Genomic DNA, 13,401 nt, shown 5'->3' with positions numbered 1-13,401 from the left:
GAGAATCTCTGAAGTGGCTGTTATTAAAGTAAACTTGTTAGTGAAGTCCAGCCTACATATTGAAAAGCATACGAAATCTATGTGTACAGCTCAATAAATTTTCACAAAGTGGACACATCTGTGTAACCACCACCAAGTAGAGAAGAACATTATCGATACCTTACAAGCCCCACCCAAGCTCCCTACTCTCCCCCAACAGTGACCACCATACTTCCAACACCATAGATTAGTTTTGTCTGTTTTTGAAATGTGTACAGTTAACATCATCCACTATGTACTCTGTTGTGTCTGGTTTCTTTCGCTCACGTGAGTGTAAGTCTTCCCACTTTGCTCCTCTTCTTCAGGGTGGCCTGGTCTATTCTTGGCTGGATTCATTTCCATTTAGAATCACCTTCTCAGTTTCTATTAAAAAAACTTCCAAAGCAGCCTTATATTGAATATAAAGATCATTTAAAATTGAGGAATTGAAATCTTTATTATATTGAGTCTTCCAATGTATAAGATGGTCTACCTCTCCATTAATTTATATCCCTCCACTTATTTAGGACATCTTAAATTTTCCTCAGTAATGCTGTTTAGTTTTCCGTGTAGTGTTCTACACACAAGCACTCTGGAATGTTTGTGTAAGACCAGCAATATTTCTTCTTTAAATATTTAGAAAAAAAATTGCTGGCAAAGTGTTCTAGACCTAAAAATTTCCTTGTAGGAAAGTTCTTAATTACAGATTTAATTTATACAATTAAGACCATTCAGATTTTCTATTTCTTCGGAGAGCAGTTTGGGTAAATTGATTTTTTCAACTAGGAATTTGTTAATTTAATCCAAATATTCATATTTATTAGCAAAAAGGTGTTTTTATAATATTCTCTTAAGATCATTTTAAATTCTGTAGGATCTATAGTGCTGTGCCTTTATCGTTTCTGATATTGGTAGGTTATGTCTTTTCTCTCTCTGTTTTTGATCAGTCTTGCTAGATGTCTGTCAATTTTTTAGTCAAAGAATCAGCTTTTTGTTTTGTCTTTTTTTGGAATGTTTGATTTTTGTTTCATTAATTTCTGCAGTTATCTTTATTACTTCCTTTGACCTTCTTTGAGTTTAATTTGTTTTCTTTCCTTAACTTCTTGATATGGTTACTTAGATCATTGATTTTCAGCCACCTTGCTAATATTTAAAGCTTTAAATGTTCTCTAGGAATAGCTTTAGCTGTATCACACAACGTTTGATACATCAAATGTTCATTATCATTCAGCTAAAATATTTTAAAATTTCAATTGTGATCATAATTGATCACAGATATTTTAAAGTCCAAGGCTGATAATTCCAATACATGAATCTATTGTTTTTACTTCTCTTGGTTCTTCTCCTTAATATGCCTAGTAATTTCATTGACTACAAAACATGGTGGATGAAAAATTATAGAGGCACAACAGTGGACATATGTCATTTCATTATACATCTGTCAAAAACCATAGAATATACAACACCAAGAGTGAACCGTAGTGTAAACTTTGGAGTTTGGGTGATGATGATGTGTCAGTGTAGGTTCATAGATTGTAACAAATGTACCACTCTGGTGGGAAATGTTGATAATGGGGTAGGCTATCCATGTGGGGGGCAGGGGGTATATGGGAACTCTATACTTTCTGCTCAATTTTGCTGTGAACCTAAAACTGCTCTAAAACAAAGTTTATTAATTTTTAAAAATTGCAGACTTATAGAGGCCCCAGATGATGTTTTCTGCCTCCACAGGGGACACCCTATACCTTGGCAGACAGCAAAGATCCCCTCAGTCCAATCAGGGACTAAGCTGCCTTGACTTGCACTCTGTCTAGTCCCCCACTACACACACACTTCCTAGTGTGAAGCCTTTCGAGGTTCCCAGTGAGAGTCTGGAGTATGCCCTAGGGCCCCTCATTCTTGATGGGTCAGAAACTCCAATTTTGTTTCCCCATCACAGTGAAATTGCCAGAACTTCCAGTCTGCTTGTCAACTGGTTTCTGCTTGGCTTCTTAGCTACTTAATCAGCAAGTTCCTAGCAGGGAAGCCGGTCTCACCCGGTGTCAGTCTCACTTCTCTGAATCTCCCTTCTCTACAGGATCTTGGCCACTCAATTCCTCCCTCCTTTGGTAATTCTGAACTCCAGTTGTTATCTTCCAGCCCCACGAGGTTGCCTAAAGCCCTGCCTGGCTCCTTGGCCACTTATGCTTAAGAAGTAGCAGTGCCTCAAGGGGAGATGGGCATGTGCTCACTGTGCTCACCTCAGGGAATGCCCTTTCTCTCCACATCGCACCCTCAGGTCCCGACTGCCTCCCTGTGTTGAATGCTATCCTCTGCATTCAAATGTATATATTCAAAAAATGTATTACTATATGTGTGTGTGTTGAAAACAACACACGTTAGTTGTCTTACAGTTTCCGTGGGTCAGGAGTCCTGGCCCAGCTTACCTGGATCCTCCACTTCAGGGATTCTCACAAGACTCTAATCAAAGTGTCATCCAGGGCTGGGTATTATCTGCAGGCTTTTGCTTGACTGGGAAGGGATTTGCTTCCAAGCTCATGTGGTTGTTGGTAGAATTTCAGTTCCTCAAGGGATGCTGGCCAGAGGCCCCAGTCATCTCCTTGCCACGTGGGCCTTTCCAACATGGCAACTTGCTTCATCAAAGCCAGTGAGGGAGAGAGTCTGCTAACAGAGAGAAGTCACTGTCTTATGCAGCCTAACCGTGGAAGTGTCATCCCATCACCTTCACTGCACCTGTTGGTTAGAAGCACGTTACAGGGCTAGCCCATGTTCAACAGGAGGAGGTTTCACAAAGGCATAAGTACCAGGAGGTGGAATCATTGGGGACCATCTTAGAACTATGTCTACCAAAGGGACATCCCTGGGAAGAATCTTAAAATTATGGATTTCTAGGTCACCTCCACCTCTACTCCCAACGTACTAAATCAGAATCTCCCGAACTAAAGTCCAGTAACATGTTCATTTGTGTGTTTGTTTTTTGTTAAGCTTTCTTCGTATTTCTCTTGAACAGCCAGATTTGAGAATAACAGGGGAAACCTTACAGTTCTTACATGTGCCCGGCCTCATACCAGCATAAACAGGAATATCAGGGATATTCAGTGAATCTTGAGAGAGATATGGATATTCTGCCCAGACAACACCTACAATTTTTGGAAAACTTGGAAGAGTATGAGGTATTGTTAGCTGAGTTTGACAGGGGTATGGAATTGATTGTATTGTTGTTTGTCTTTGTCTCAGAGTAAGCCAGGCCACTCATCCCTAAGGAAATGTGTGGCAGCCCTGCCTAGCAGGTTTGCTTGGCCTTGCCGTGTAGACTTAGTTTATGTTCTCCATCCAGTATGGCACACAGTCTCTCACAGCTTAGGTGTTGGGGTGGGAACTGGTTTCATGAAGGATGGAAGCATTTGGAAGATTCCTCTATACACATTTGACTAACTCTGTGGCTCTAGAAATGCTACTGCCTTTTTAGGAAGGCAACTTAAGAAGTTACAAACTCAAGGGCCTTCATTCCTTATCTTAAAATAATCATATCCTTTAAATTGACTGAGTTCTTTTCTGGAATCCTGCCTGGGAAGTCTAGGAGATGTGAGGATTTGAGCTAGATCAGACCACAAGTGAAGAACTAGAATGACTCAAAAGCTGGAGAAAAAGTTAGTTTGTAGGGAGAGGAAATGAGGCTCTACAATGGGATTCAAGGCACAGTTGAAGGTTACAGCCCAGGGTGGAAATGTCTTCAAGTTCCGTATAGGTGGGCTGGAGCTGGACACATCCCACAGCTGCCAAGACCAGCCAAGTCCTTTGGGACAAGATTCCTTATCAGTTTTTGCTCTTCTCTCTGGCTCCTTCCACAACATACGAGCTGAAAAAAGTGTTTTAAGTTCAGAATCTTCATTTGAGAATACTTGGAAATCATACATTCTACAATAATTAAGTTTTTAAAGATCGCTTCACCTTTTATTGTTTCAAAAATATCTTTCTATCGTGTGTGAGTCGGGGGAGCCAGAGAAGCCAAGTACATGAAGGCTTGTAACTCTTCGTTCTCCTGTGGGAACACTGAATCACTGTGGTTTCAAGACCCTTCAAAGAGAGCTGACATCCTGAGTTTCCGTCTTCCACCCACATAAGTGTTCACAGTTCGTCTGCGCTCTGGCTGCCTGGTTGAGCCTCCGCGATGTCTGTGTTCCAGGTCATGATCCTGCTGTGCAATCAGCAGAGCTTCATCTGCATGCACGTTGACTACTGCCACCCACACTGCTACCTGCACCACAGCCGCTCCTGCGCCCGGCTGGTCAGGGCTATCAAGCTGCTCTACGGGGACAGCGTGGACGCCCTCCGGGAGAGCAGCAGCATCAGCAGTGTGGCTCTCCGGGGCAAGAAACAGAAAGAGGTGAGAGCATGATCACCTGATAATACACCGATGATGTCTAACAGTCTTTTCTCCAGAAACACAAATTTCAGGCCCCTGCAGTTGTATAAACCAGGCTACAGATCTGTGTTATTTTGAGCAAAGATAGAAGATGAATGCAAGAAAGACAAGTGCTTTGTCTTAATGTCCATGAGCAAACGTGGGATTTTTTCCCAGGTTTTGTCTTATGTCTGTGAATAAATATGAACTACTGGGGGTGGTGGTGATGAGCAGGTTGTTGTGGTTGGCAGAATAATGCACCCCCCCCAAGATGTCGCCATTCTAATCCCTGGAACCAGTGAATAAGCTACCCCATGTGGCAGAAGGGGTTTTGCCTCTGTGAAGAAGTTAAGAATCTTATAATGGGGAGAGTATCCTGGATTATCCAGGTGGGCCCAGTGTAATCATCAGCGTCTGTATAAGTGAAAAAAGAGTTAGGAGAGTCAGAGGCAGAAAATGTGACAACAGAAGCAGAGGTCAGAGAGATGCAGGGCCATGAGCCAAGGAATGCTGACAGCCTCTAGAAGGTGGAAAATCCAAGGAAATGGGTGGTTCTCTAGAGCCTCCAGGAGGAACGCAGCCTTGCCAATCCATTTTAGACTTCTAACCTCCGATTGTAAGCTAATAGAGTTGTGTGGTTTTAGACCAGAAAGGTTGTGGAAATTTGTTACAGCAGTAATAGGAAACTGATACGGTTATATATTAAGAAATAAGTAATAGCTAGCCCAGCTGTTCACAGATAAATAATAGAGTAATCAAGGTCAAATCAGACTAAAGGATGCTCCTTCAAGAAACGATTACATTTTCTAAGCATTCAGCTGCACTTTCCTGACAGCTACACTGAACAGCTGAGCCGGCAGAAGATGAAGACAGTAACCAGGGCTCCTGGCAGGGAAGCCCTGAGCGACCCACCTGCCCCTGAACAGGCGTGATGGCCAAGACACCCGGCTGAGTGCTGCTGGATGCCCTTGCAGCTGCTTCTCACAAGTGGTTTTGCAAAGAGATTTCTATATAATACCTATTCATTTCAGTGCACATTCATGGTGCACCTGCTGTTGGCATGATATGAGGCCAGATACTCTGGGAGAAATAAAAAAAATAAGTAAGAGTAGAGGATCTTTCTATTGAGGAGTTTGCAAGCCAGGTTCGGTGGAGTGGAGGGATGGCAATAACATACAAATCAAACAACTAGAGAATATAAGCAATGGCAAAAAATGCATGGTTGAGTTGTGTAGCAATTTGTAATGCTTTAGCACTTGCAAAAGGATTTTTTTTTAATTACAGCTTTTTAATTATGAAATCAGTACAGGTTCATTGAAGAAATTTTGGATAATACAAGAGATCCTAAAGCAAAAAAAAAAATGTATTCATGCATCTCATAAGTGTGCTAATTCACCTTCTGAGATATGATGTTTTAGTATTTTTTTGGAAGCACTGTGTGAGGGTATAAGGCAGGTTGTATCATTGATAAAGTGCTTTTGGAGTCATACAACCTTGTGCAGGAGATACTGTTCTCCCCACTTTACAGATGAAAATTTGAGGCTCGGAAAGATGGGATTGTCCATAGTTCACATCTATAACATATTCAGCTAGACTTTAATTTAGAAAAATGGAATATTAAAGTCAGGGATTTTTTAACTAGACTCTGTTACATCTCATGGTATTCAAACCACACAAATTCTGAGGGGAAATCAGTGGGGAGTAGATCAGTGTGGGTAACAAATAAATTGCATGAACTGCTGAATGATGACATAAAAAGAAAAATGTATACGTATATATGTCTGTGTGGGTATGCACGGTTTGTGTGGGTGCATATACATGACTGCATACATACATATCTCAAACATAAGTGATGCTACGTTCAGAAAGAACCTCGTTTCATTCTTTTTGAATGTAAAGTTTGCCTTCTTATGAAAACTCCCTTAGCTTTAGGAGAAAACCATATATGTTGGAAGTTGCAAACAGCCTAAATGAATGTTCATTGTTCTGCATATGCTCTCTGAGACCTCTCACTTTGATTCCGACTCTGCCTTTACCTGTGATCCATAAATGACCAAACCCGAACATCCTTCAAGGTCCGAATCAAGTGTCACCTCCTCCCTGAAGCCTTTTCTGACCTCCTTTGTTTTAACCACAGGGCATACTAGGGATGATTAACATTTTCCTTCCTTCCTTCCATTAAATTACAATGGTGTTTTACTTGTGCTTTTCTCATTCTTCATTCAATTATTCCTTCCTTCACCATCCATCCATCCATTTGTCTGTTCATCAATTTTTTTTTTTTTGCTTTGAGGAAAATCAGCTCTGAGCTAAAATCTCTTCCAGTCTTACTCCATTTTGTATGTGGGTCGCCGCCACAGCATGGCTGACAAGTGGTGTAGATCTGTGCCTGGGGTCCGAAGCCGTGAACCTGGGCCACCTAAGTGGAGCACATTGAACTTTGACCACTACGCTATGGGGCCGGCCAGCATTCCTCAAATTTTTAAAGAACCTGTGGGCCACGTGAGTCCATCCTATATGCTGTGTATAATAATGGACAAAAGAGGTGTGGTCCCTGCCCTCATAGGATGCACACAGTCTAGTTGGAGAGACAGACAATAATCAAATAAACCCCCAGATTGATGTAAAATTTTAACAGTAGTAAGCGCATCAAAGGAGAGGCACACCATAGTGAGAGAGCTTATGGACAGGGTTTTGAACTTGTCCGGGGAAATAAGACAGTCTCTCCAGTAAAGTGACAGATGAGCTTTCACTGGAGGATGTGTAGATGTTAATTGGATACAGAGTTTTCCAACCAGAGAGAAGAGGTGAGGACGAAGGACCATGGCTGGAGCACAGAGGATGTGGTGCATGAAGAGGCTGCATAGATAGAGACCAGACCACGTAGGGCCTCCCAGGTCGTGGGAGGATTTTAGACTTTATCCTATGAGTAGTGGCAAGCACTGGGAGGTTTTAAGATCACTCTGCCTGCAAAATGGGGCTATTATATGCCTGTTTCTCCTCTACCACTTAATTATAAACTTCTTAAAAACGGAAGCAGTCTTAACATTTTGTATCCTGTGTGATAACTAGCAGAGTTATAGCAGAGGGACAGTAAATATTGAGTGGGTGAGTGGGCTGTAGTTCTAGGGTGTTTTGTGAGCGCCCTTCACCTCTGGCCCAACGTTCTGTGTTGCTTATATTTCTGAAAGGGAAAGAGAAAGTAAAGCAAGAATAAATGTCCTCTAATCTTAACACACTTAAATTAGCTGTGCAGGTGGAGAGCTGAAAAGATTTATTGAATCTTCTGTGATAAACATTTTATTTCCAAAATGCCAGCCCCCTGCTGAAGCTCTTTTTCTCTCTCATGATGTTTCCATTTGCCTGCTCTGAATCTGTCACATAAATGTACAATGCCCACATTTCCAGAGTCAAAATGAAAACAGAGCAGGCAATAAATCAAGAATAAAAGCAGTGATTCTGATTAAAATTGAGTCTTATGAGCAATTGGTATGTCATTCCTGTTTCCTTTTTAATTGGTTTTTATGGCAGACTGTATTTCTGGCAGCTAGGACATTTTGTAATCCATCTAACTCTGATCAATGTGCTAATCTGCATTTCAATGCTCGGAGACTCACGGTACATTCTGTTATTCTATTTTAGAACACTTCCAAACTTGAGAGTTTTTTTTATAAACTATCTTTGTGTGTATAATCACCTTCACCAAAGAATTCTTTGATTTTTCCTATATAACTGTACCTTGTCCAATGCTATGTTCTAAATAGAGTAAATGTTCAATTAGTGCTTGTTGATGAAAAAAGGAGCAGATAAAACATTTTTTTTCCTTTCAGCCAAAAAGGAGAGGGGGATAAAAGATGATATGTGCCCAAAAAAGAAAGGGTATGGAGTTGGTAACTTTCGTGAAGCCAATGCAAATGGCAAGAGGCTAACTGATTTCCTACAGGACTGATATTTTTCTAAAACTCTGGAAAACACTGTTGTGAGGCCAAGACCAGGCCCTAGGTCTTAATTTTTCCTAGGACAGGAATTTGGTGGGCCCAACTTCTCTTCTTTTTGATCTGAACACCACAAGTGATAAATCCCTGGCCAGTCAAAGAAGTGGATTTGCATTACAAATTTAATCAATAGGGGTCAGGATGAGGAGAGAAGTCACAGAGTCAAATATGATAAATATGTCCAAGACATAGTCAGAGAAGAAAATGACACTAGCCAAGTTCTACACCAAGCCGTAGCAAGCATCCCCCAGTATCCCTGACAGCTCTTGGGGCTGTGTGGCTGCCTCCCGTCGATCACAGCTCCCTCTGGTAGACGGCCTCAACAATGAAGGATGTCCTCTATTAGTCCTTTGGTCTAGGGTTACTAGTCTTGGATTTCCTTACAGGTCCCAGCTTGCTGTGTAATTCCAACCACATTGTGCATCTCACAGTCCAGTGAAATTCCTTACTCTTCCGAGAACCCTTAATAACCAATAGATGTGTTCAGAACTAGCCTCCTACTCCATCCAGTTCCTAGCTCTCTTCTAGACATGTTTTACATCAAATTACCAGAGCAAAAAGCAACTGATGATAGCCTTGTTAGTCTGAGTTAGGATCACACCAGTAAAGAGACTCTAGGACCTTCTCATAGCATACACAAATGCCCATCATGCATGTACCCATCTTTAATATCTATCTTTCAAGCCTGAACATGTCACTCAAGAAGAGTGACTAGCCCATCACCCTAGTATAAAAGCCCTTCCAATTCCCTTCCTTTTCCACTAAAACAAGCATCCTAATTATTGTGAGGCCACCAGAATATAGCATGCTTCCTTAGGAAGCATACCAAGATATTAAATATTTGATATCTGAGAAGCTTGACTTATACCTTCTGTCCCCAGTAGACAGAATTAAACAGAACTCTATATTTCCCAGAGTGTCAGAGGCAAACATAAATGTTCATCCTTTTTCTTCTAAGCTGAGTATTTTCCTGTATCTCCTTGGTTAAAAAAAACCTATAGTTTAATTAAGAAGTATTGTTCAAAAGTAACCCTGAAAAAGACAAAATGTCCAGACAAAGGAGAGTGACAAAAATTATATTTTAAAATAATTATAATGATCTGGGGAAATATTCGTTGTAAGATCATAGTGAAATAGATTGTTTAAAATTGTGTGCTACATACATAACATCCTCAGAGTTGTGCTAAGATGTATAGGGGAAAAAAAGGCTGAAAGGAACCAAATAATGACCATCACCGGGTTTGACATTATAGGAATTTTTGTTTTCTTCTTCATAGTTTTTCTGTGTTTTCCAGATATTCTGCAGTTTGTGTGTATTGTTTTATAGATAGAATAAAAGAGAGATGCTACATTTAAAATAACGATATTTAAAAGGAAGTCTGATACACCCCTACAATTATATGGAAAATGATTGCCATGTGTGATTTTAGAACCCTTTTCAAATTATATAAAATAGGCATGATATTGATGCTGTATATTGCTTTTACATTCACAGAAGAAAAAAAGCAAGGCAGGGTTTCTCTCCCCAAATGATGCGTTCCCAAGTATGTGCCTCCGTGTTTTTATCTTTCGAAAACACAGCAAGAGCTCTGATTCATTTGCTTCCAAGTAGATTCATTTAAAAGGCTGATTCCATGCTAGTCACATAACAGATGCATTGTCTTGGGTCTCTTTGTCAGAGTTTTGAAAGACTTTCTTGGCACATGCATGTACTTTTAGATTTGCCTTTTCTTTCAAATATCTCCAACTATAACACTGTGAAGCTCTGTTCAAAAATTCTTAAGGAGTTCAGTTTTATCCCTTGGCATTGAGGGAGAAAGTGTTTCATTGACATGGCTCTGGAAAAACAAATGAGCATTTATTCTGTGGAAAGGGATGGATTCCCTCTTTGCACAGCCTGGAGTGCAAAAATAGGAGGAATCAGGACTCAGGATAAATAAACAAGGGCTTGTCACCATTGGGACCGATCCTTCTCCCAGCTGTTTTGTCCACCCCATTTCTGGGCATTTAGGGCATCGGGGAGAAAATGTCTCCTCCGTGCTTATGCACATGGGTCTGGACCCTGGTTGAGGGGACACTTTGAAAGAAAAGCTGCTGCCTCCAATAGATGAGTATGTTGTTTGTTTTTCTTTTGATGAGTATGGTTTTTTAAAGAAACCATCTTACCTGTACAGCTCAGCCTCGATGATGGATGCTATGAACACGTATTTCCTCGATGAGTCTTTTATCTTCCACTTCCAAACATTCCTCTATGAAATATTTTCTTTCTTCCATGACCAAATGGTCGACTTGTAAATTCAACCCTGTAAAGGGAATATTCTAGTGGATTTTAACTGGCTTAATATTTTCAAAGATTCATGTTTTAACAGCTTAGTGGAGTATAATTAGCCCTGAATGAAAGTCCAGAGATCTGCATCCTTTCCTTATCCTTCTACTAAACAGCTTTGCAGTTTGGTCAAGTTACTCCACCTCTCTGATCCCAGTTTCCTCAGTAGTAAAAGAGGAGTTTGTTGCTAAATATCTCTAAGCTTCCTTTTCATTACGAAATTAACTGCTTTTATCACTTTCAGAAAGTGTGGGCCCTTAAATAGGCCTTAAATTGTCTCTCCCGCTAGAAGATGGTTGTTTGGAGAATTGGGGGGAAGACAGCACTATTGGTTTTTGAGAGAGCACAACCCTCTTTGTCACGTATCTCGTGTTGTTTTCAGTGCTCAGACAAGTCATGTCTGAGGACGCCTTCTCTGAAGAAGAGGGTTTCAGATGCCAACCTGGAAGGGAAGAAGGACTCCGGAATGCTGAAATACATCAGACTGCAGGTATTGACAAGTGGGTCAGAAATGTGCATGGAGCGGTAAGAGGGAGGGGGCTCCACATGTCTGTTCACTGATGTTTGAGACATACAGTGCCAGTTGGCACAGTGTTGGCATAAAGTCCCCTTTAATTGGTGGGTAAGAGTGCCACCAAGTGTGCAAGGAAAAAATCCCTTCTTGCTAGACAGCCAACTTCCACAGAGACAAGGCTTGGGGAGCTAGGCTGGAACCGTGCCTCTTCCCACCCGCTCCACTCCACTGGAGCTAGTTTTCTACCAGTGTCTGGTGCGACGCTCACAGGTCTTGGAACGAGATGATCTGGGGTCAAATCCCACATCTGCTGCTCCGGCTCTGGGACCTTAGGCAAGTTACTTAATTTCTCTCAGTCTTATTTGTCTCATCTATAAGATGGGGGTTATAATACTAGACCCATCTCAAAGGACTATTGCATGGATTAACAGAGATAGTACACTTACCTGCTTATCTAGTGCTTGAGACATTATTGTATTGTTATCACAACCTAAGCCCTAAATCATAATCCATTTCCCCAGAAAAAAACGTTTCCTGTTTTTCTGGAAAGTGTTTAAAATGATGGTTAGAGACCTAGACTTGCCGAGAACCTACATTTATCACCTAAATTATCTGAAATAGATTAAATAGGATTTTGTGGGCTAATCTGGGGCAGTATCCACAATGTATAATGTTGCAAAGGGAAAATGCCATCCAGATTCACTGGCTTAGAAAACTAGCTTTCTAAATGGAACTCCTTTATAAATTAGAGGCTGCTCATAGTTTCCAGTGGAAATCAGCTCCTAATAGGGATGAAAACAGGGTGCTTGGGAAGCCCATCAGGGGTTCAACACAGAGATGTATTGGCTGGAGTCTTTCTTTTCTCAGAGAGCTGTACTCGTTCCACAGTTTGTTCCTTAGGGGGTTGCAAAGCAGTTTTTGTGATGAAAGCATTATAAAATTTGTATGATTTTCCTCTAATTATGCATCACCTAATGAGCTATAAAGCTTATTATACACATGCCAGTAAGGATGCTCCCATTTTAGAAAGAATTTTAAGGTCATTTAAGGAAAGCAGAGAGAGGAGAAGTGGCACTTAAGTTTCAGGAGGAGTGCAGCAATCAGTGTCTTCAAAGATTTTAAGACGTGATTTCTGTCTTTCCCCAGGTGATGAGCCTGTCACCTGCTCCCTTATCTCTGTTAATCAAGGCAGCACCGATTCTGACAGAGGAGATGTATGGCGACATCCAGCCAGCTGCCTGGGAGCTCCTGCTCAGCGTGGATGAGCACATGGCAGGGGCGGCAGGTAAAGACAGCCCACGGGCCCCTGGTCCTGCCACCACTCATCCCTGTGTTTAAACAAGAGAGAGGTGCATTCATTCCATTTTCACTCCCTGGTCAGACTGACAGCAATTGCTAGAACTCTAGACAGAGCTGTGTGCTCTAGGGAGGCAGGCCTAGGTTCTGCGTGCTCCCTCTTCATTTCACTGTGTAGTTTGTAAAGAGCAGTATGTCTCTCTCAGGGTGTTACCAAATTATAATGATTTTCTCCAGAACCTACATTTTCACTATATTTTACAAAAGATAAAATTCTTGTTGTGATTTCCCAGATTTACCATGAACCGCCATCATTAACTTTATTAAATCTTATGCAAATAATGTTTGATGTCCTAATTTGTTGAAATTTAAGCGATATGTCCAAAACTACATAGCTAGTAAATGGTAGATGCAAAATATGGGTTCTTCACCTTTTTTTCCCATTTTTTGTACATATTCCTTTGGCTTTATGTAGTTATTTTAATTGCAAAATGCACATGATAAAAATTCAAATAATACAAAAGTGTATGAAGTTAAAAGTATCACTCCTTTTCCCATGGCTCCCAGTCCCCTTTCCCAGAGGTGACAATTTTTGAGTTTCTCAGGAACCCTTCTAGGGTACACTATGCACATGTGTATACATAAGTATCTATGTGTATATTATGTGTTTCCTTTTTCATACAAATAAAGCATACCATAAAGACTTTTGGCACTTTGCATTTTTTATTTATATCTGGGTGACCTTTTTTGTTTTTTTAACTTTAAGAGTTTATTTGAGCAAAAATTGATTCGAATCAGGCAGCACCAAACCAGAAGCGATTAGGAGCTCTCCGTCAACAGGAGCTCA

General features: G+C 40.9%; 1 protein-coding gene across 2 annotated transcripts in view; it reads left to right on the top strand.

The window, feature by feature from the left end:
* The window catches only part of UNC80 (unc-80 subunit of NALCN channel complex), a 198,746-nt gene that overhangs the window by 108,571 nt on the left and 76,774 nt on the right, over positions 1 to 13,401 (top strand). For both annotated transcript variants that reach the window (XM_087424900.1, XM_087424899.1), the window contains 3 exons: positions 4,205 to 4,405; positions 11,127 to 11,234; positions 12,405 to 12,543. In XM_087424900.1, the coding sequence (XP_087281026.1) occupies positions 4,205 to 4,405; positions 11,127 to 11,234; positions 12,405 to 12,543 (448 nt within the window). The remainder of the gene's footprint in view (positions 1 to 4,204; positions 4,406 to 11,126; positions 11,235 to 12,404; positions 12,544 to 13,401) is intronic.

This window comes from Ceratotherium simum, chromosome 37, assembly GCF_057802395.1.
Source record: "Ceratotherium simum simum isolate JZ-2026a chromosome 37, ASM5780239v1, whole genome shotgun sequence".
Taxonomy (NCBI): Eukaryota; Metazoa; Chordata; class Mammalia; order Perissodactyla; family Rhinocerotidae; genus Ceratotherium; species Ceratotherium simum.
The sequence above is the reverse complement of the archived record's forward strand: the minus strand, read 5'-3'. Positions and strand labels throughout refer to the sequence as shown.